Below are 24,236 nucleotides of genomic sequence, written 5' to 3'. Positions count from 1 at the left end.
GTAGCCAGCTCTAATGATCAGGAGAGCATGGAAGTGTTGTAACCAGGGGGACTAAAGCAGAACAATTAGAAAAACTGAGGCAGGACAATTAGAAGGGACCTGTAGCAAAACATTGATATATGTCACATACAACTATGTTATTCCATGAGATTAGAAATAGCGTTTTTTCAGTTTGGGATTCTGCCTGTACTTAAAATATACAAAAAAACAAAAACAAAAACAAAAAAAAACAGGTAATGTTGAATTGAAAAATAAATAGCAGATAGAATACCAATTTCAGTTTCATAACAAAGATTTATACTTCTCTTATATGGGGCTGAAAAATTTAGAAAATAAAATTTGGTGACTTCTTTATTTATCTTTTTCCTTATTGTAAAAGGGTTTTTTTTTTTTTTTTTTTCCTAAGCCACTCAAAGTAATGGTAAAGTTGTCAAGTGATAATTCTTGCATAGTTCCCCATTTTGCTTTGATGTTCAATTCAATATCAAAAATTTTGTTTCTGATTTTTTTTTAAATTTTGATAAAGTTATGTGAATGAGAGCATTCTGAGCTCTAGTTGATATCATCACAGAGTGGGGCCCAAAATGCAATTATGAGATGTTAATGGGGTATTTAACTATAAAAATTAATATATGTTTTGATTTCTTTATAAGGTTCAAATATTTCTCTTGATTAGTTTGAGAAAAGCTTCCCTTTTGAGTTGCCCATTTCTTTGGTGGCTTTAGATTGTAAAACTCTACTCAAATTTGAACAGTTCTGGGGCATTTTCACGCCAGGAAAAATTGAATAGAAGAAGCCATTGTGAGGAAAAGTAAAGGATCCCTTCCTCCTGGCCTCCTCACAACCCACTCACACCTTCCAAAATTGGTTATGGAATATAACAGTCAAGCAATGGAGTGACAATTACTCCCTCTGTTTGAGGAATCATTGATTTAAGAAAGTTCAATGCATAATTGAGACAATAGAGGCACATACTGACAGTATGGCATACCTGAAGGAGGAAGCACCTTCGAGGATCGTGACTCCTGGCAATTGAGAATCAGACTGAGAAGAGGAGCAGACTCCTGAAATCCAGAAAGTGTTATACTGGCAAATTGCTAAAATTTAAAATGGAAGTCAAGATATGAATACTTTTGATAGGAAGTGTCTAAATTTGACAGGAATATTGTCTGGTATTATGTATGGGAAATCAAAATTCATCTTCCTGTGCTCAATTTAGGAAGGAAACTTCTTGCTTTGTTAAGAAAATATTTATTTTGTTTTCATAGTGGGAGCCAGTTTGATATTGGATTATAGCTTACATTTTTTTCTGGTTCAAAGCATTCAACAGACATTTATTAAATGCTTCCTGTATCTAAGATGTGCCAGATACTAGGGACATATAAGCCTACATATATATCCTGATTTTAAAGGGTTTATAATTTCTTTGTGAAGTATGAGCTAGAAAAGAAAGATAAGCCTCAGGTGGTCTATTCTTCAAGCTCATCCATTTATCAATGTATTGATAGTACTGTAGAACTCATGCGCCCTCACCAATATGGTTCACTTTTATGATCAGCAAGGAAATACAGTTAGAAACAAGACATTTACTAAGATGTCACAGTAAGATCATTAGCTATAAAACATTCTTCCTTATAAACTTGGGGAGCACCATCTCCCACAAATACATGCAACTTTTATGCAAAAAATAGGCATACACTCAAAAGCTTAGACAATTTACAAACTCTCGTACCATAGGACTTTTCCATCCTTTTCCTGCATTTCAGTCCTCAGAAAGCAGCTCTTTGAGCTTGGTACATCTCTAGGAGATATGTTATTCAGATAATCTTCCAGTGTCTTTTCTCTCTAGCTTGACCCAGTATTGCCAGGGCTAGTTTTCTCTTCTGTACATAGCTGTACTTTTCTGCAACCAGGTTCACATGCTTTTTTGATTTGCTTTTGGTCTTAAATGACAGCCTTTTGTCTCTGTATCTTTCTGAAATATGTGCCTCTTGCTCCAAACTAGACACAGTATATCAAGGGTCCTCAAATTATGGCCTGCGGGCCAGATGTGACAGCTGAGGACGTTTATTCCCCTCACCCAGGGCTATGAAGTTTCTTTATTTAAAGGCCCACAAAATAAAGTTTTTGTTTTTACTATAGTCTGGCCCTCCAACAGTCTGAGGGACAGTAAACTGGCCTCCTACTTATAAAGTTTGAGGACCCCTGCCTATATTCTATAATTTATAGAGGGAAAGGTGAGAGAAATCTCCTCTTCCTTACCTGCTTCACAAGCAGATGTTAACCTGCACTGCCTGGAGCTGCTGAAGCTTCTGGGACAAAAATAGCACATTTTTTAAACCAGATAATCCTGTTGCCCTTTATGATTAACTCAGAGAAAGGTGTTCATACTTCATAAAGGGCTCACTGGGTGTTAATACTTGTGTTAACATGTTAACACGTTATCATCTCTTTTAATTACTTTTGGCTTTTTTGTAACTACATCAGCTATGGGAAGGGAGTACATTGTGTTGTGGGGGGAAGAATCCCAAGATTAGAGCTGTGCAAAAAGTACAATCCACTGCTTCAAGAAATAGGGAATCCTCCTTTAAAATAGGTCTATTAGCAGAGATGAGGTAATGTTACCAGTCTATGGAGATTTTTGTGTAGACAATTCCTAATCCTCCAGGTTGGACTAGGTGACTTCTCAGGTCCCTTTCAAATCTAATATTTACTGACAATTCTATTCATCCTTCTTATTAATGGTCATTATATGTGAATGCCTTGAAGATTTGTTTGTAATTGTTGTTTGACATCTATATATGATAAAATAAGATCTATTGTTATTTACAACTTCATTCCAAGAAATCAAGTTTCTTACTTTGGTTTCAGCCTATTTTCTAGGAAGTTAGGACAATAAAGGCATAATATTAATTTAAAAATTGACAGGAATTCAGATTTCTCAAGATTTAGTCCTTAATATGAACAGAATAAGTTATTTAGTACTTTGCTCCAAAATAAATAATTGAACACTACCATCTATTCCAGGTAATGCTGTCCCATATCCTGAATTTTACAAAAAAAGAAAATAAAAAAAAAAAAAAGCATGGAAAAGGGACCTGTTAAAATTGATAGAACTGGAAAACAAACAATCGCAGTTTGTCAATAATTAGCTTAATGATCACAGTGTAGAAGTTGCTTACCTTTTTGGTGTCAGCTTCCTTAATGGAAAAGTGGGAGAATGGATGAGATGATCCCCAAGGTTACATCTAACCCCAGGATTGTATGAATGTGCAAAAGACAATTACTATTAAGCTAAACCAAGAGATGGAAAGCAAGTATAAAAGATAGATACATTTGATTTCTTGATACTAAAAAGTTTCTGCACAGACAACATTGATGCATCCAGGATAAAAAAAGGAAGTGTTTCGAAAGGAAAATTAAAGTAGTTGCAACAGTGAATAAGACCATATATTTTATGTCATATTCTGTCTTATTTATATTTGCTTTTACACTCTTTAAGATACCTGGTGGTTGGGGAATTTCTACACTGTTAAATTCACTAAGATATATGAAATGTTTGTTGTTCCTGTTTTACCCCACAGTTCATAATTGTTCTTAGTGATGCTATATATATGGCAAAAGATACTCCAGGCCAAAACTTGTTAATTATTATTTAGGAGGGAAAATATTGAGTTCAATATTGGGTATGTTGAATTTGGAAGATCCATTAATGCAAGTGGCAGTAGCCAGCAAGCATTTGGAAATGAGACTAGAATTAAGGAGAGAGATTGAGAGCTATTGATTTTAATATTATCTTCATAGAAATGATCATTAAAACCATGGTAGCTTATGAAATCACAAAGAGTATAGGGACTCTTAAAGTACCTATATACAAAACATGTAAGACAAGGGTGATGATCCTGAAAAGAAGAGTGAGATAAATGCAATAGAACGATACAGGAACCATAATAGAACAACATCACAACGACTTAGGAAGGAGATAATTATCCAGGAAACGGGAGGGGGAATAGTTACTAGTGTCAGAAGCTGCAGTTAGATCAAGAAGGATGAGGACTAAAGTCATTAGATTTAACAATAAAGATATCTTTAAAGACCTGGAGAGAATAGCTTCATTTGAGTGGTTACAATGGAGGCTAGATTGCAAAGGCCTGAAAAATATTAGGGGAATTTAGAGAGAGAGGAAGTAAAGAAGGTGTATAGAAGTTTGTCTGTGAAAGGGAAAGGAAATACATACTTCTAGTTTGTTGTGTTTCTTTTTTTTTTTCGGGTTTTTTTGTTTGTTTGTTTGTTTTTTTGCTGAGGCAATTGGGGTTAAGTGCCTTGCCCAGAGTCACATAGCTAGGATGTGTTAAGTTTCTGAGGCTGGATTTGAACTCAGGCCCTCCTGACTTCAGAGCTAGTGCTCTATCTACTGCACCACCTAGCTGCCACTTGAAGAGGTTTTTAATGATGGAAATAGATCTGGAAAAGTTTATACTCAGGAGGGAAGGAACCTAGTAAATTAGGAGACTAAGACAAGAGTGAGGAGGGGATGGTCAAAAGACAAGCGTCCAGAGGAGATAGGTCAGGGAATTTGAATAAGGTAGGGTTGAATTAGCATCTGTTTTGGAGCTGATGATTAAATTTTCAGTGTGGTCATTTATTTCTTGGAAATTGAGAGTAGTAAAAATCAGGACTTGATTTTTTTTTCTTGATTTCTAGACAAGAGAATGATGGAGAAAATATTAATATTGAAGATTAAAAGTGTATGCAACATACATATTTCTTTTGGAGAACTAGTTGTTACATTTACATTGTTACATTTCCAAACATATCACCTGATCAAACACACAACAAAAGGAATAATAAATTTAGAATTAGTCTTGAAAGTTCTGCTCTCTCATTTTATAGATGGGAAACAGAGAAGTGATTTGTCTAGATAATGCTGAGAAGTTGACTTGTCTGGATAATGCAGAGAAGTGTCTTGTCTGGATAATACAGAGAAGTGTTTGCAGCAGGATTTAAACTCAGGTGATCTTTTTTTGCAAAGCAATTGGGGTTAAGTGACTTGCTAGATTACACAGCTAGGAAATATTGTGTCTAATCCTGGATTTGAACTCTGGTCTTCCCTATTCTAGGGCAGTTGCTCTATCCACTGTGCCATGAAGTTGTCCCCTGAAGCTTAGGTCTTCTTGACTGTTAAGTATATTATCTGTTCACTGCTACACACTGCCTAGGTAAGTTGACCTTGAACAGAAGTCAACCCTTCCTCTAAGCTTCGAGTGAAGGAGAGAGAATGGGGATCAGATTGAGAGAGATTTGAGTCATAAAATCAGGGCAAAGGAATTTTGTAAATAGTGAAGTATATGGATAGTTTGGCCGTCTTGCTCAGGGTTCTATGATACAGTGAATTATTAAAACTCCTCTGAGGGTTCTTTTCTTTTAAAAATACTTTTTATCTAAGGTCACACTACACACCTCTCAGATTGGCTAATATGACAGGAAAAGATAATGACGGATGATGGAGAGGATGTGGGGAAAACTGGCATACTGATACATTGTTGGTGGAATTGTGAATGGATCCAACTATTCTGGAGAACAGAACGTTTTGGAATGCTCAAAAAGTTATCAAACTGTGCATCCCTTTGATCCAGCAGTGCTACTACTGGGCTTATATCTCAAAGAGATCTTAAAGGAGGGAAAGGGACTCACATGTGCAAAAATGTTTGTGGAAACTGAAAACTGAGTGGATGCCCATCAGTTGCAGAATGGTTAAACAAGTTATGGTATATGAATGTTATGGAATATTATTGTTCTATAAGAAATGATCAACAGGATGATTTCAGAAAGGCCTGGAGAAATTTACATGAACTCATGTTAAGTGAAATGAGCAGAACCAAGAGATCATTGTACACAACAATAACAAGATTATATAATGATCAATTCTAATGGATGTGGCTCTTCTCAACAATGAGATGATTCAGGCCAGTTCTAATAATCTTGTAATGATAAGAGCCATCTATACCCAAAGAGCTGACTGTGGGAACCGAGTATGGATCATAACAGTCTCATTCTTTTTGTTGTTGTTCATTTGCATTTTTTCTTCCTTCTCATTTTTTTCCTTTTTGATCTGATTTTCTTACACAATCTGATAATTGTATAAATATTATGCCTATATTGGATTTACATATATTTTTTACCATGTTTAACATATATTGGATTACTTGCCATCTAGGGGAAAGGATGGGGGGAGGGGGAAATTGGATCACAAGGTTTTATAAGGGTCAATGTTGAAAAATTATCCTTGCATGTTTTGCAAATAAAATACTTCAATAAAAATTGCTTTTAACTGGGTAAAAAGCAATCTCTAACATGTTTTTAATAGTCCAGAAAAGGTGAAAACAATCAGAAAGAATTTTAAAATCAGTCATGAAGGACATTCCTTGAAGTCACAGGAATTCCTTGACAGAGTCCTAAAACTGTCTTTCTATTCTCCTTGCCCCAAAGGCCTACAATTAGGTCCAATAGCAGTTCACCTGATGATGCAAGTTGACTCATACAGCCCCATTGCTTCTTGACTTCTAACAGACCTATTTCATATTGGGGATATGTGGAGATTAACTTAGCCTTCCCAGTTCAACTATTGTCCTAGCATTATATTTGAAGTACTCTGATGAGAGGCAAGAGGAGGTATCATGTTGGTTATGAGAGAAAAAGAAGGCTTGGAATGGTTTTAGTTCATTGTTATCCTTAATTCTTGAAGAGCACCAAAATGACATCCCCATGTACCAGGGACGGTGTGTCTGACTATGGCTAAACAAACCATTATGAGCTTAGAAGGCTGATAGGGCAAAAATAGTCCACATGACCATATGGAGTAGAGATGTTTCTAAATCTGACCATGTTGCTTTTCTTTTGAGCTACTGCAATTCTGCTTCATTCAGCACTTTTGTTTTTCATGAAGGCACACCATGTTGGGATGCCCTTTGCCAGATTCTCCCCTATTACATAGTTGATTCCAAACATTTTCAGAGAGAGATTGAGAGTGTCCTTGTGTTGTTTCTTCTGGTCACCATGTGAGCACTTTTCACTTTTCATGTGTAAGTTTTCTGTAAAACAAGAATTTCTGAAGAGAAATGAGAACCTATATAACAGACTTGAAGGGGGCTTAGTTAGTGGGGTTGTATGGCTTCCTGTGGCATTATTCTTTAGGATGTGATTATGAGTGAAAGGGGTTGACAAGAGTAAAGAAGGACTGCATTTGGAAAGAAACGAAAAGTATTAAGACAAAGAGATAAGGGATTCATAGGTAGAGGACAGTATATGTACAACTGGTTAATGTATGGGGGAATTTGAAGATTCTGAAGGAAGGGAAATGAGACTAGAGTGGGTTGATGGCTTGGGAAAGCAGGAACAAACAGAGGTTTGATAAGGACAGAAATTTTATTGAGATGAGATGTACAGGGAAAGAGGGAATAAAGAGGGATTTTTGTTCAGGAGAATTTTAAAGTTATTGATTATGGAGATGTGTGACTTGTGGGTGTTGGTGAGGATCAAGGTTTGACTTTGACTTATGACTATCCCTCCAAGAGTAAGATAAAGTAAAACTGTAGACTTATGTCATGTGAGGAGGCTGGTGAATAGAAAACCAGAGTATTGGGGCTGAGATCCCCAAGTATGATAGTTTGGAATAGATTTGAAAGCTGAGAATCAGGCCATGAGTTTCTTGAAGGGAGGAAGGAAAATGACCTGGAATCCAGTACCTTATAACCACCAGGGTAATAGAGTTTGTGAACCACAAGGAAGAGAAGTTGCTGAGTGACAGTGTGAAAGTCAAGAATTATCAGGGGGAAGAACAAGAAACATATTTACTCCTCTTAGTCTACAAAGTTGGCAATTAGTGAAAGTGATTCCTGCCTCAGTGACTTTTAAGAGGTGCCAGATTTAAGACTTTCAGGAAAACAGAAGAACATGAGAAATCTAGCAATAAAGGTAACTGGTTCACAGTAGAACCTAGGTTGCATTGGGCCCAATGAAATGAAAGGATAGGTTGAGATAGGAATATGGGAATTATGGCAAGCATACAGATGTGTATAAGAAAGGGAAATAGTAATATTGAAAGGGAAATTTCACACTGGACACTCTATGGCTTTGAATCACAGAGTTTCTGAATGGAAGAAAAATTTTCTCTAGTTGCTTAACACAATGCCTGCTACATGATAAGGGCTTAAAGTCTTTTTTATTGATTGCTCTATAAGGTAGGAGACTCTTGTGGGCTTTTCAGGTAGCTGAGCCCTAGATCTCAAATTAGAGTTGAACCATTTCCTGAGTAAGAGGTAGATGGGGTTCATTTGCAGCAGAAAGATGGTAAGATATCTGTCTGGCTTAGCCTCTGGTTCTAGTCTAGTGATAAGAGTCAAAGATTATTAACTAAGAGAAGTCCAAGTCTGAAATCTTTCTATTAATAGATTTACCCTTTGGATAATCCATTATGAAGTCACCTCCAGTCACTATGGATGGCAGTTCTGTCACAGGCTCAATTCCAAAGCTGAATTATCTCACCCTAGGTGAAGATGATGGGGTTGCTGGTCCTGATCGATGGTCATTAGGGTGCTCTGCCATGGAGATTCTGACTAAAAAACTATCATCCTGCCTTAGGGAGAAACTTTCCAGTTCTTATATCTTAGAGTACAGAAACCGGCAAGTGTCCCAGAGGAATTAAAACTTAGAAGGTAGAAATAATGTTAATCAATGATCACAAGACATATCTGGCAGAAAAGCATTGGAGGAAAAGACAGAGAACAGCAGAGATACAACATGATGCCCAGATTCAACCCCAAATGAAATCAGTTCAAAAAGAGCAACAGAAAACAGTGGTACAACCCTGAATTTTTGGAGGGTGAGATGCTATTTCACATATGTGCTTGGGCATCTTGTATTCCCTAAATAATGAGCTTTTGTGTGTTCTTTTGTGTATATACCTATGTATGACCCCTTATAGATCTCTTCTGTATTTATCTTCTTCTCAATGTGTGTGTGTTTATGGATAAGTGTTTGCCAGATTTATGGGCAAAATTTTCCATTGCTATTTTTCTTATTATGTTCTTTCATTAAATGTCTTTACTTTTTAGCTAACTAGTTCTTCTGATAGATTGTTAAAAGAAACTTCATTGCTGGGGGCTTGTGAGGCTTTGGTTTGCATGGCTTCAGACCTGCAGAGTACCTAGGCCCTAGGATTACTTTTTTTGGAGATCCCATGTGAAAGAAGCAAGTGGTAATCCAGATGTTACTTTGTGCTTTAAAATTACAAAATAATCCATATTTTGCTGTTTTTAATTAAAGAACATTTAAAAGCATAGTAATTGACATAGATTGCTTCAATAGCACAGTAAATCAGATTTAATTTAATAATTAAATAACTACTCCAGTGGGATGAAAAAAAATTCTATTTGGGAAAATAAGATATATTTTTATTAAAGTCAAAACATAAACTTGAAGACAGGGTTTTTGTTTGTTCGTTTGTTTTTGTTTGTTTGTCTTTTATCTCCAACACCAAGCACAAAATAGATATTTAATAAATGCATTTTTTTCAAATTTGTGGTTGAATTATGAACGGATGGTCAAAAAGGAATCCTTTTTCAAGTAGTGTTTGAGATTGGACTAGGTGATCATTATATTTTCCTTCTGAAATTATCTATTACTTTTGATAAGTATTAAAATGAAGGTAAACGCTTTAGGTATTATTCTTTATATGTGCTTTCCCCAAATATAAAATAAAATGATAGCACTGTCAAAATGAGAAAAAATAGTTAAGATAATAAAAACAGAATGATTGAACCTAATGATCTTTTATTTCCATTTTTTAAAATCTAGAAACGATTTTTAGGAAAAAGTTGATCAAGAATGGCGTTAGCGGATAAGAGACTTGAAAATTTGCAGATATATAAAGTTCTTCAATGTGTTCGTGAAGGAAATAAGAAGCAGATAGAGAAACTGACCAAAATGGGATACCCTGAACTTATTAATTTCACTGAGCCCACTAATGGTGTTAGTGCTCTTCATTTGGCTTCTGTCTCAAATGATGTTGAGATGGTTAGCTTTCTTCTTCAGCTAGGAGCTCATCCTGATGTGCAAGACCGAAAGGGATGTACTCCAACGATGAGAGCTGCAGAGTTGGGCCATGACTTAACTATGGAAAAATTGGCTGCAGCAGAAGCAGATATGACCATTGTTGATAATGAAGGAAAAGGTAAAAATCCCATCATAGTATCAAACATAAAATTATATTTGCAGCTAGATCCCAAGAGGTAGAAGCATTTTCTCATTTTCTAAGCTGTATCCTTGATTTTAAAATTTCCATCATTAAGCAATTTACTCAATGCATTTTCGAGTGGCCAAAATCTTGCTACAATTCCATTCAGATTTATTCTTTGAAAATTTAGCTTGCAAAGTTTTTTTAGGGTAAAAGAAGCCAGCATTAGAAAAATTATGTACTAATTGATTTTAACTTTAAATAGGAAATTGTCAGCATTAAATGGGATGATGTTCTATCCTATATTTGTAATGACAAAGAACAAACTCATTATTTTATTTTCTTTTTTTTGAAACTGGATCTCCCTATTTCACCTAGGCTTGGAAGTATATTGGCCTTTCACAGGCTAGATACCAATACTGATTGCCAGAAGAGCTTTAACCTGCTCCATTTTCCCACATTTTCTGTTTTCTACATTGGTCAGTCTTGTGGCCCCTGCTCTGGGTAAGTGGGTGATAGTAGTGGTGATGTGGTTCTATTAGTGTCAGACTTGGCCCTCTAGTAACTCAGAACTCTTAAACTTGAGTAATTAACCAGCCTAATCTCTCCAGCAGCAGGAACCATTATATTTAACAATCCTGTTGTCCAGATTTTTATACTTTTCCATGTTTTAGGTAGTTTTAATAGAATTTCTCTAAGATAGGACTGTCCCTGAGGATGCCCTATAGTCTAGGCCATTCTCAAATCTTCTTTAAACTTAGGGTTCAAAGAAAGATCCAGTTAGTTGTGGTACTCCATTCTAGTTCACTTGAATTGCTTTTAATAGATTTGTCAATAATTTGTAATAATAATCATTGTAATAACGCTTTGTTATAGTGTCTTCTGTCTGAAAAGGGCTTGAATTATCAATTGGGCCTCTTGTTCTGTGTTATTAACAATCCAAATACTGACATCTTGTTATTCCTTGTCAGTATTCTAAGTAGTTCTGGATAGGAGATTTTCAGCACCCAATCAAGCAGAAATAGACCAGATAAGCCCCAGCAATTTATACTATTTTTAGACTTGAGTGAGTTGGCAGAATTACTTTTAGCCTAAAAGAACTAACAAAACTACAAAACCATTAAGGTCAGTTGCTCCTTTGTGTGAAGTAATCTTAAACACAGAGAAAATTTTTATAGTAATTTGAATTTTATAATTAGAGGCAGAATCCTTTTATGTAATGTAATGTAGTAAATGATGTGATCAAACTTACTTTGTAGAATAAAGTTGTCGTATTAAGCTTTTACTGAAAGAGTATTTAATAAAATTCATATTTGGAATATCTGATTTGGCCTGTGGAATACCTCTCTGGAATCATCAACTTAAGCATATCTATCTTTCATCTTTCTATATGTCAATTTGATCTATTCACCTAGCTACCTCCCCACATGCATACATGCATACATACATATAATTAAATATATAATATGCAAATATATGCTACATTTACAGACTTTTGAAATTTTTTTGCATTTCACAAACTGATGTATTGCAGACTGATACTTTTTTTCAGTTATATGTTTCTGGTTTTCCATAGGGATTCTGTTTTACTGCTTATTGCCCACCAAAAGACACTATCGCTGTGTTCTGATTGCCCTGGAAAATGGGGCAGATGTTAACAATTGTACATTTGACGGAACGCCAGTATTTCTTAAAGCTTGTGAAGAAGCACATCAAATTAAAGACGTGTGTATGAGACTTTTGGAAAAAGGAGCCAATCCAAATGCAATCAATTCGGTATGACAATATGATTATAAATATTATTTTCTTTATATATATTAGTATAATGCTTATATTTAAATATAGAAATTTTAAGCGGTCAGGAGCTAATTTTAATTGCTTAGAATAATGGTGCCAAACTCAGATTAGTAGCTATTTCTACTAATCTGTATATAAATATTCAAATTCTATTTTTGATAATGTATCCTGAACAAGTCACTTGACATTATAACATCCTAGATACTTCTATAAGACTATAATTTGAAGAAGAGGAGTTGTCCTGATTTTTGGAGGAAGTTTTCTTTACAAAGTGTTGCTACACTAATGGAATTATAAGTTGACACTCAAAACCTTTATTTAGAAAAAAATTAAAATTTCACATAAAAGTAAAATATAATTACAAAAAAATAGAAAATGATCAAAGAGAAGAGACAAATCACATAAATTATATTTCAACAAAAGTAATGTTTTTTACTATTTTTATATACTAAAAAACATTTACTTAGGTTTTAATTTAGTTATTATTTTCTTTCCTTATATCATAATTATTATTTTATGGTACTAAAGTATTTTCAAAATTTACTTTTTAAAATACATATAGGCTTTTTAATTTTCATTTACTTAAGTTCATTTTTTTTCTATCCCAATTTATTGATCAGCTGTTTACAACTTTACAACACATACTTTATTATTATTTTTTTATTTTAATAACTTTTTATTGATAGAACTCATGCCAGGGTAATTTTTTATATCCCTTACATTCACTTCTGTTCTGATTTTTCCCCTCCCTCCCTCCACCCCCTCCCCCAAATGGCAAGCAATCCTTTACATGTTGAATAAGTTACAGTATATCCTGGATACAATATATGTGTGCAGAACCGAACAGTTTTCTTGTTGCACAGGGAGAATTGAATTCAGAAAGTATAAATAATCTGGGAAGAAAAACAAAAATGCAAGCAGTTTATATTCATCTCCCAGTGTTCTTTCTTTGGGTGTAGCTGCTTCTGCTCATCTTTGATCAATTGAAACTGAATTAGCTCTCTTTATCGAAGAGATCCACTTCCATCCTCAAACAGTATCATTACAACACATACTTTCCTTAACATTAGTTTCTTACAGCCATTCCCTTTTTTGACAACATTCATCTAAGGTCTCTGATTTTTAGGCTTAATCACTGTCATTTAAATTGTACTTAAGGATCTAATAGTTTTTGAATCTTTGAATCTTATATTCAAAAGGACACTATGTTTTGGGTTTTACATGGCATGAAGTTAAAATCAATTTAGTGGCAAAGACTTGCTTTGTATGACCAAGGTAAATAATGCCTGCTTTTTTCAATATTAGTCAACAGGTCGAACTGCATTAATGGAAGCTGCAAGAGAAGGAGAGATAGATGTGGTTCGAGGTATACTTGAAAGAGGAGGAGATGTTAATGCTTATGACAATGAGAGGCAACATGCTTCACATTTTGCTGCCAAAGGAGGCTTTTTTGAAGTAATTAATCTTGATAAGTACTTCTAAAATTCCTACCATAGATTTTATATTTTCCTTTTCCTTAGGATTTACATAACATCTTTAGTAAACAGCGATTTTTAGAATTTGAGTTATGTATATCTTAAATGTCTTTGTGACTTCCCAAAAAAGATTATAAGCTTGCAACAATTCAGGCAAAAATTTAAAATGATTTTCTCCTTCTTATACAGTTGCTCACTTATATGTTTTGTAGTGACTGTTTAATTTGTTAAAATTGGCTGCTATCTGCTGAACTGTAACAAAATTTGAAGTTCTGCCAATTTGGAAGGATGTACATATTTCAATAATTTCAACTCTGGTTATAATTATCATACTTTTACAAAATGTCTTTTGTGAATTCCATTACTTTTCTAAATTTAAAGTTTTAATCATGTAATTGAACCAGCAAATAGTAATCTATATGTAAAATTAAATAGAATAAGTAAAAATAACAAAATTGAAAGAGTACAAGGGCTACCTTTTTTCTAAAAACAAATTTCAATCCATTAAAATTCCTCTCCTTAGTTTTGATATTTAACATCCTAATTTCTTAAAGACTCATTACTTCATTGAAACAACTGTTAAACTCCATCTGTGTTCTTTTGTTATATATTCTATATTCCTTTAAAACCTTTCATTTTCTTTTAGATCCTGAAGCTTATTTCTGCTTATAATGGAGATTTGGGAATTATTGCAATGAATGGAAATACACCACTCCATTATGCTGCCATGGGTGGTTATGCAGACTGCTGTAAATTTATAACTCAACGAGGTAAAATTTTTAACTTTTTATTGTAGCTATGTAAATTATCAATTTATGATCTTTTCTATACAAGTATTCAATTATCAGCTCTTAATCATGGAATCATAAAGTTATAATCAATAGTCAATAAACATTTATTAAGCTTCAACTACGTGCTAGGTACTGTGCTACACTGTGATCCACAAAAGGAAAAAGACAATCCCTGCCTTCATGGAGTAATGGGATAAGACAGAAACCACAAAAAAAATGTGAGAAGTGGGAAAGAAGAGAAGATATCCAAAGTTGGAGTCATGGAGAAATCAATAAAAGTAGTGTAAAGCCAGATAAGAAATGAGGTGGGTTATAATATCACAGAACATAAAAGTTATGAGGGTTATAGAGTCCTAACTCATCTTTTTGCAGATTGGGAAACTGAGGCTTCTAAGGAGTAAGTGACTTACTTTGCAAAGGGCAGTGAGTTGATTCAGTGGATAGGGTGCCAGATATGGAATCTGGAAGACTCATCTTCCTGAGTTCAACTCTTGCTTCAGACACTAGCTGTGTTACTTGGAACCAACTACTTAACCCTGTTTACCTCAGTTTCCTCATCTGTAAAATAAGCTGGAGAAGGAAATGACAAAATCCTTACTCCAGTCTTTGCCAAGAAAATCCCAAAGGGTCACAGAGAGTCAGACATGACTGAAAGATGACTGAATGACTGAACAACAAAACAGCTAGCTTGTAACTTATAGATCCAAATTGAAAACAAGGCAAGTTTTTTCTATTTAATTTTATTTTAGTAGTATATTATTTTTCTAATTACATGTAAAGATGGTTTCAACTTTTTTATAATAGCCTTTTATTTTTTCAAAATACATGTAAAAATAGTTTTCAACATTCACCCTTGCAAAATCTTGTGTTCCAAATTTTTCTTCTTCCCTCTCCATCTTTCCTTTCCCCTAGACAGCAAGTAATCCAATATAGGTTAAATATGTACAATTCTAAACATTTCCACGTTTATCATGCTGCACAAAAAAATAATCAGATCAAAAGTGGGGAGAATAAAAAAGAATAAAACAAGCCAGCAAACAACAGCAGCAACAAAAAAAGTGAAAGTACTTTGTTGGGATCCACATTCAATCCTTATAGTCCTCTCTCTTGATGCAGATGGCTCTATCACAAGTCTATTATAATTGACTTGAATCACTTTGCTGTTGAAAAGAGCCCAATCTATCACATCAACTTTTTTTTTGGTAAGATTTTGAGTTTGAATTTTTTTTCTTCCTACTTTCCTTCCCTTCCCCTTCCCCTTCCCCACACTAGCAACCAATCTGATATAGGTTCTATGTATACATTCGTTTTTAACATTTCCATATGAGTCATGTTGGGAAACAAAAGAGGTTTTTTTGTAGATAAATCTGTGTTAAAGTTTCATTTTTTAGAGTAGGAAAAAAAAAACAAAACTAGCCATTCTGGACCTGATTATCATCAATAAGAGAGAATTAGTTGTGTAAATAGAAATGAAACCTCATTTGGGAGTGGTAATAGAATGGTAATAGATAAGGGGAGAGAGAAACCAGGCACAGTCTGACATGCACTCTAGAGTAAAGAAAAGCCAATTTCAAGGGGCCAAAAGGATGGAGTTCATCAATTAAAATTCTAAATAAGGCCAAGAAGGATCAAAGTTCTTAATAATGAAATTTTAAAGACAAAATGTAAAATAATTCCAGTGAAGATTAAAAAAGGAAGTTGTCAAAAGAGAGATTCATATTCCAAGGAAATAATTATTCAATCTAAGCTTTGAAACATGTATACAGAAAATGGAAATAAAGATGGATAGAAGATGATGAATATAAAATTATGGCATTTTCTAAATGGATTGTTTCAACATTAAAGTTTAGAATTACCTGAAGTGATAAAGAAATATTATAAAGAAAACATAATACTTTTTAAAAATCCACACATTTATGGAAAGAAGGTATACTAGGATGGCTTAAGATATATGAATATGACAATAAATAGAATATACTGAACTTTCTTGCTTCAAACAAAAATAAATATGGAACTGAAATAAAGGATAAGTAGCTTGATAGTAAGAAAACATCCAGCTACTTGAATGAGTTAAAATTATCACACATAGGTAAATAACAGCCCAAGATATTGAAGATTTTGTTTGCTGAACTATCGTCAGTAATTCTTGAAAAAGAGTATGTGGTGAATACAAAGCACGAGATAGGACAGTTATGAGTTAAAAGGTTCTAATGAGTGGAACCTTCAGAATAAGACTAATGAATTTGAGTTTAATTCCTTGAAAAATTATTCTTCTCGTTATTGAAGAGAAGGTTAAAGAATACCTCAGAAAAGCTTCAATATCACAAAAAAGACAGAATGTCTTTCTAAAGAATAAGAAGTTTCTCTTGGTTAACCACATTTCTTTTTTTTGATATATTTACTGAACAAGTACATTAGGAGTATGATGTAATATCATATAATTTACCTAGATTTCATCAAAACATATAATGAAGTGTCTTACAAGCTTGTTGATGATAGGAATAGATATGATCTAGTTTTATACACACACACACGTATATATAGTACTGTTATGTGATTTTGGAGCTGATAGAATGAATAGCTATAACCAAAGAGTAGTCATTAATGGTTCAGGGTCAGCTAGTAAGATCTATAATTGAGTCCCTCAGAGGTTTGACCTTGAACTTGGGCTTTTCATTGTTTTTTTTATCAGTGTCTGAGATAAAGGCATATAAGACATGCTAATTATATTTTAAAGTGACTCAGTCCTATGCCAAAATGTTATATAATATCATTGGGATAAAAATCAAACAAATATATAACAATAACAAAAAAACCTAATCAACATTTAACAATAGAGGTCAAAATTCAGTAAAGTAAAATATTAATGGGTACCAGTGTACAATCTCATATGAGTATCAGCAGTCATCTTGAGCACATATAGATACATAGTAGCTAATTTGAAAATTATCTTGGGGTTTTAATGAAGTATAAATTCAATATGAGTAAACATCATCATAAAGCAATCAAGCATTTTAGGTTGCCTAATAAGAGACATAGTATCCAAGGCTAGGAAGAGGATAATTCCCAGTATAATCTGGCCTTGTTGGACCTCATTGGCAAATCGTGTCTAAATTGGCTTCACATTTTAGAAGGGATATTGTTAGGCTGAAGAGAGTCCAGAGGAGGATGATCAAAACTGAAAAATCTTGAGATCATGCCATAGGTGATCATTTAAATGAACTGGATCATGCTCTGCCTGGAGAAAAGGAAATGTATCTTGATGGTTATATCTGACTATCATAGAGAAGTAGGTTTAAACCTTTTCTGGTTGACCCTATGTAGTAGGACTAGTAGTAATTGGTGTTATAACAATTACAGCAATCCAAAAGATAGTTTGGATTTATTTAAAAGTATTCATGCAAAGGCTAGATTACAATTGCCAATACTTAATAAAAGGGATTCTTTTGGGTGTCATCTAATACAGGCTAGACTTAAAAATCACTTTTTTCTACTCTTGACACTGTTAGATTATTATAGTTTTAAAAGATATGAGCTTCACTTTACTAGTTCAACAGAAGTTATAAAGGGTTAAAAAGTCATCGAATAACTGAATAAGTTTCTGAGTACATAAATTTCAATAGTTTTTTGGAAGTTTGTTTTTAATACTCAACATATAATATATGATTTAATAATATATGTGTTTTGGGGGGACCACTGAAGAAATAAATTCAAAACAATAGTCCATATTTCACTATTCTTTGAAAACTATGATAAAATTTCTAATGAGCTTTTTGGGTTTTATGTTTAAAGTCACTTTTAAAGAACAACTGAAAATCAAGTATAACTTGGGTTGCATATAAAATAATTTGTATATTAAAATTTAATTGTGATTTATTTGAAGAAATATAATTTGAAGAATTTGAAGAATATTTGAAGAATAATTGAAGAATATTTGAAGAATTTATTGGAAGAATATATGATTTTTAAAAATATGGACACTAGTTCCACCAATGCAGATTAGATTATAGTTCCTGAATAGATGTTAGTAACAACATCCACAAAACTCCACTTGGCTTAGGTTTAGACAGCAGGTATAGTTGATCCTGTTCCATATTCATGGATGATAAAACCTGTCATCATCTGGTACTTTGATGGTACAATCTTTAAGTAGTCAAAAATCATATTTATGACTGATGATAAAATATACCAGAGTAGGCTCGTAGTGGAAGTAATACATAAATAATAAATACATGGTATATCAGTACAAAATGTTTAAATTTACTCTAGCATATTTTCTATTGTTTTTCATTTTTAATTATGAGTGCATCTGCAAAATTTTGAATTTAATCAGCCGGTGTTTATTAAGGACCTACTACATGTAGGCAGCCTCTGTCAATCAAGAAGCGTTTATTGGGAAACCACTATATACTCTAGGCACTAAGTAAAGAAATAAAAAAAAAAATGAAATAATCTCTTCCTTCAAGGAACTTACATTACAATGGAAGGGGCAAGTTTATTTATGCACATTAAATATATGTGTGTGTATTTATATATGTATTTATATTTGTGTGCTATGTCTGTATACATATATGACACATATGTATGTGTACATACATATATAAGAATAATATAAATATAAAGAATATAAGTTGTTAAATAAAAGAAAAGGAAGAAATAAGCAGTTGGGATAATCAAGAAAGATTTCATGTAAGAAATCAAGCATCTTTTTTGTTAGTGTTTGACAAAGAGTTAAAAATTTAAGTAAAAAAGAAAACATTGGCCTTACAATGAAGTGTTTTTTTTTTAATTCCATGTTCTAGACTATTGTTAAATTTATAAATAGGAAGTACTACACAGTACTTAGAAAATGTGCTTGAAAAAAGAGAAAGGAGGAAAAAAGAGAAAGGGAAAAATACCCCTCACTGAATTTAACTTTTATCAAATTAATTTCCCTTATTTTCTCATTTTCTATATACTATTCTTGTCAGATAGTTCTACTTTTTCTGGCATTTGTTTTCTTAATGAAATTTTTCTTTCCTAAAGCTAAAAATTTTTTCCTGAATCAAGCTTATCATTTAACATTTTAGCTTATTTTTTGATTTGATACAACTATTTCTAAAGCTGAACCAAAATGTCGTTTTACAAGTGTATGAAAAAATACGAAATCAGCCAAGACTTCATTCTCTTGTTCACAGGCCTTGCCCTTTTGATGCAGAAAGCAAAAGAGAGAAATGTTTCACAGAATCCCTGATGATATTTCTAAGAACCAGAAGTCTCAGGAATTTTAATAAGTTAGTCAATAAAAATTAAGTATCTATTGTGTGTTAGGGGCTTATGTTGAGACAAAAAAAGGCAGGCAAAAGACAGTCCTTGCAGCCTCAAGCATCTCACAATCAAATAAGACCATGACAACATGCAAATAACTATTATAAATAAACTGTATACAAGCTAAATAGACGATAACCCAGAAATAAGGCTTTAGAATTAAGAAGGATTAGGAAATGCTTGTTGTAAGAGAACATTTAGCCAGAAGACAGAGATGAGTAGAAAGAAAATTACAAACATGGGGGGACAACAAATGAGATGTCTGCAGTCTGGAAATGCAGTGCCTGGAGGAAGGGTATTATTAATCATTCTAGAATTTTCAAGGTACAATTCCAATATAAATCCTTAAATATATTGTTTGTTGTTTTAATAATCCCATGAATTGTAGAAACTATCCCATTATCACTTATATTTCCATTTCTGAATATTGGAAGCCATTATTTTATCACTACAACATAGTACCTGATACATAGTAAGCACTCAGTAAAATGCTGCTTGACTGATTGGTTGGTATGAACCAATTTCCAACATAGTTTTCATTTTCTCATTTCTTAAAGAGTCTCACTCTATTCTCTGGTTAAATTTTACATGTTGAAAAAAAGTCATAGAATTTTCAGAAAGCTCTATCTTTCAAACCATTAGATGCACAAAGTATAATGTTCTTCATAATTCTTGGTACTTTTAGGTATTGCTGTTTTTGAAAGATTTATCTTGCTTTATAATGATATCTCAAAATATTTTTAGTAGGTCACTTCACTTTTATTTGAGTATTTTGGGGTAAATATTTTTATTTATTTTATTTTCTACTCTTCTCTTTTTGAAGAGAGTAGTTACAATATAATAATCAGAATTGCAAATTATTTTTCTCACAATATACCTGCTAAGTATCTGAGGCAGAATTGGAACTCAAGCGTCTTGACTCTGTTGATGTTGTTTCTCCTTCCTTCTGGAAGAGGACCATGATGTCAGGAAAGTGATGTCATGACATGCAGGTGAATTGGATTTAGGTGAAGGAGGGCTGGTCAAGGTCACCTGCCTCATTTTCCCCTCTAGAGCCATTTGGGTGAGTGACAGGATATAGATCAAGATGACTGGAGAAGACCCTAGGTACAGTGGGAGATCTTGGCCTTTTTAACCTAAGGTTTTCAACAGGTCTCAGTCTAGTTCTGTGTAAACAATGTCAGGTTATCTGTTGATGAGAGTATTTTTTGCTCATTTTAGAATTTTTTTCCATTGATTCTAAAAACCTTTGAAGAATGACCAATTTCATGATGATTTTAAAAACTTTAGACCATGAAATCTGCATCCTTCTTAAAATACAATTGTGATTGGTATGAGTAATCCTTCCATCAATGAAGACCACACCTTAAAAGAATTGAAAAATATTTTAACTGTGTTTGTTATAGCCAAATAATTCACCATCTAGTATATAACCTTTTTGTGATAATCTTCACAATGCATAGCTTGATGAATACTCGATATACACAAAGAAATACTTCCTATTATTGAGACTGTAATTGAAGTATTTCCAGCTTGATAAGAGCAGCCAGAGCTAATACTTCCCAGGAATAGCTGTTAAGAATTAAGGGCCATCCAAAGACTGGAAATCAAAAGGCATACCCATTTACTGGGGAATGGCTGAACAAATTGTGTTATATGATTATGATGGAATACTATTGTGCTATAAGATATGATAAGCAGGATGCTCTCATCTAATAAAAACCTGGAAAGATTGATTCAAAATAAAATTACAAAGTAAAAGCAATATTATATTGTTAAGATAGCTGTGAATGACTTAGCTATTCTTAGCAATGCAGTGATCCAAGACTATTCTGAAGAATTTATGATGAAAAATGCTATCCATGTCCCCCAAAAGAATCGAATATTCTTTTTTTTTATTTTTTGAGTTTTTTATTCAAATAAAACTCATTTTTCTTGAGTTTTTTTTTTGTCTGTGTTTTTTTAACAGCACAAATAATATAAAAATGTTTTGTATGACTTACACATGTGTAATCTATATTGATTGAATTACACCTTGGAGAAGGAAGGAAGGGAGAGAATCTGGGACTCAAAGTTTTAAAAACAAAGGTTAAAAAGTTTTACATATAACTGAGAAAAATAAAATAACAAATTCAAAAAAGAAATAATATTTTTAAAAAATTCAGGGCCATTTCTGATTATAATACGTTATTGAAGGAAGATTTCAGTAGATGGATAAACATCCTACTGGCAGTAATATGTGAACATGCATTATGAGAGTGCTAAGAATTAGACCACTTTCAGATCTATAAGCTTTAAATATAAGAGGCTGGTGGTGCTAGTAAACAAGCTGCCAGTAATCCATTGTATTGGAGGAAATATTGAGCATGCTTGAAAAATGTACACTCATTCTCTTCCCTAAAAGGGTGGATTCCTTTCAGCTCTCCTTCATCAGGAATATAGTTTTTCCTTTTCAAAATTCACTACAGCAAGAAAGACTCTGCATACTTTAAAAGTGAAAATAAGCTCACCCAGTCTTGGCCTGCTTCTTCTCTAAATTTTTCTATTTCTGTCCCAGGAGGAATCTGAACTCAAATATTACTGCTTTTTTTCCTTCTAATTTATGGCTGTCTAAGTTACCTCAATTTGAAATGATGATTCCAAATTAATCTTATAATTTGGTACTTCAACTTCAGTACTTGAACTCTTCTCTTGGGGTATGGTTTCTTTCTATTCTGAGCCCTTTTAACATTCAAGTAAAACTTAGTGACAATATCTGAATGGTCACTTGGGTTATAGTTCCTTGTCATATACAAATTGAGAAGCACTTAATATTGTTCAAAAATAATTTTAGAGAAGTATAACCAGCCTACTTTTAGCTGGTTCTCTATTATAGAATTGTTAAAGGAAAAATGCAGAAGATAGGGGAATGGAAGTCAGCACCCCAAAAAAGCCTAAAGAGAAATCCTCAAGGCAGTCTCACTAATACCCAACATTTTTACATCTCAAATGTTAACAGATCTTTTCCACAATTCTGTATTTGGCACCTCAATTTGCTCTTTGCCAATGGGGGAGTTTCAAGTTTGAAAGCTGACTATAGTAATGTTAGGCATATAATGTGTGGGGGAGGATTACAGTAGCTATAAACTTTGCTCTTCATCTTTGACCAAGGTCAAAGTCTCTTTGTCTGTTCTTTTCCAGGAAACCCCTCTAAAGTTTTTTCCTTTGGCTAAATGGTAAAAACTAATCTCTTTAGTTTTCCTTCTAAGAAGAACTTGTATAAAGGAAAAAAATACCATGAAGAGCATCCCATCATTATATGTTCATTATCTGTGATCAGTATTTGCAAGAAGTTTATGTATTAGTATAGTAAGGAGATAAAGAAATTCTATGAAGAACTCACTGATACTCTTTAAATTCATCTACCATAAACTTTAATATATATCAGATGCACTTCAAAGGGAGGCTATAGGAAGCTATAGACTGTGAAAAGCTATTTTAGAAAATGCACACTATTAAAAGAGTTAAAGGCTTGTAAACTGCACAGATATCACACTAAATGCTTTCTTCAAGATGAGTTGAGAAATGCTGGGAATTGTACTGAATAATATAATTGAAATTTTGACTATGTTTTAGCAAATTAGAAATGGATGGTTACTGATAAGAAAGTCATTTTCAGATTAGCTTTCTGTTTCATTGAGCCACTGGCATGTTAAGAGAAAAAATCAATACTAAATTAGAAGAAAAAATTAAAATGAGAATGGATTTGTCAAGGCAACTTTTACTTGATCTATCAAAACAATACTACCAAGGGTAAAAATGAATAATGTGTTAGAATAGAAATATTAAATATATATGTGGGGGGGGTGTGGGTGGCTGTTGTTACAGTGAGAAGACCAAAGGATTCTAGAAAACACATCAGCAAGGAAGAGTGGATTGAATTAGATGTCCTCTGAGATTCTAGGATTCAAAAGCCTGACCTCCTTGCAAGGAGGAGAGATATGACAAGAGTAACATTTGTTTGGATGTAAACTCACTTGTAAAATTTATGGAGTAGATTGTAGAAGATTTTTATCAACTTCATTGCATAAAACAATGTTATATGATAGAAAAAAAATTTACAAAGAGATTGGCAAACGATCTCAGCAGTTAATCATCACAACAAACAAATGTTCCATTAAGGCTCCAGGGATCCTCAAACTTTTTAAATAGGGGGCCAGTTCACTGTCCCTCAGACTGTTGAAGGGTCAGACTATAGTAAAAGCAAAAACTTTGTTTTTTGGGCCTTTAAATAAAGAAACTTCATAGCCCTGGGTGAGGGAGATAATTGTCCTCAGCTGCCATATCTGGCTGGCGGCCGTAGTTTGAGGACCCCTGCAAGCCATTGGCTTGTTAAAGCAAAAAACACTACCACATTAGAAGAAAAAAAATTACAATGATAAGATAATGGATTCATCAAGGCAACTTTTACCTGGCCTGTCTAAACGTTATCAATGGTGAAAATGAAAAATGGATTAGAATAAAATTATCACTATTTCTGTAACTTTTTAAAAAAAACATATTTGGACTTCTCGTATTACAATAGTCCCCAGTATGCCACATGAGAAGGTGGAAATTGTAATAAAGAAAACCACAACAGAAGTAGCTAGATGA

The 24,236-nt window shown here is 33.4% G+C and overlaps 1 protein-coding gene across 4 annotated transcripts in view; it reads left to right on the top strand.

Annotated features, from left to right (window-relative positions):
* ANKEF1 (ankyrin repeat and EF-hand domain containing 1) overlaps positions 1-24,236 on the top strand; it is a 58,732-nt gene that overhangs the window by 15,430 nt on the left and 19,066 nt on the right. For 2 of the 4 annotated variants that reach the window (XM_051975921.1, XM_051975923.1), the window contains exons 1-5: positions 8,541-8,881; positions 9,856-10,231; positions 11,811-12,010; positions 13,337-13,486; positions 14,153-14,276. In XM_051975921.1, coding sequence (XP_051831881.1) covers positions 9,886-10,231; positions 11,811-12,010; positions 13,337-13,486; positions 14,153-14,276 — 820 coding nt within the window. In that variant the 5' untranslated portion in view covers positions 8,541-8,881; positions 9,856-9,885. Of the gene's footprint in view, positions 1-8,540; positions 8,882-9,855; positions 10,232-10,612; positions 10,739-11,810; positions 12,011-13,336; positions 13,487-14,152; positions 14,277-24,236 lie in introns of those variants that run through there. The other 2 variants (XM_051975924.1, XM_051975922.1) reach the window with 2 other exon arrangements.

This window comes from Antechinus flavipes, chromosome 2, assembly GCF_016432865.1.
Source record: "Antechinus flavipes isolate AdamAnt ecotype Samford, QLD, Australia chromosome 2, AdamAnt_v2, whole genome shotgun sequence".
NCBI classification, from domain to species: domain Eukaryota; kingdom Metazoa; phylum Chordata; class Mammalia; order Dasyuromorphia; family Dasyuridae; genus Antechinus; species Antechinus flavipes.
Note: the sequence above shows the minus strand (reverse complement) of the source record. Positions and strands in the feature narration are given on the sequence as shown.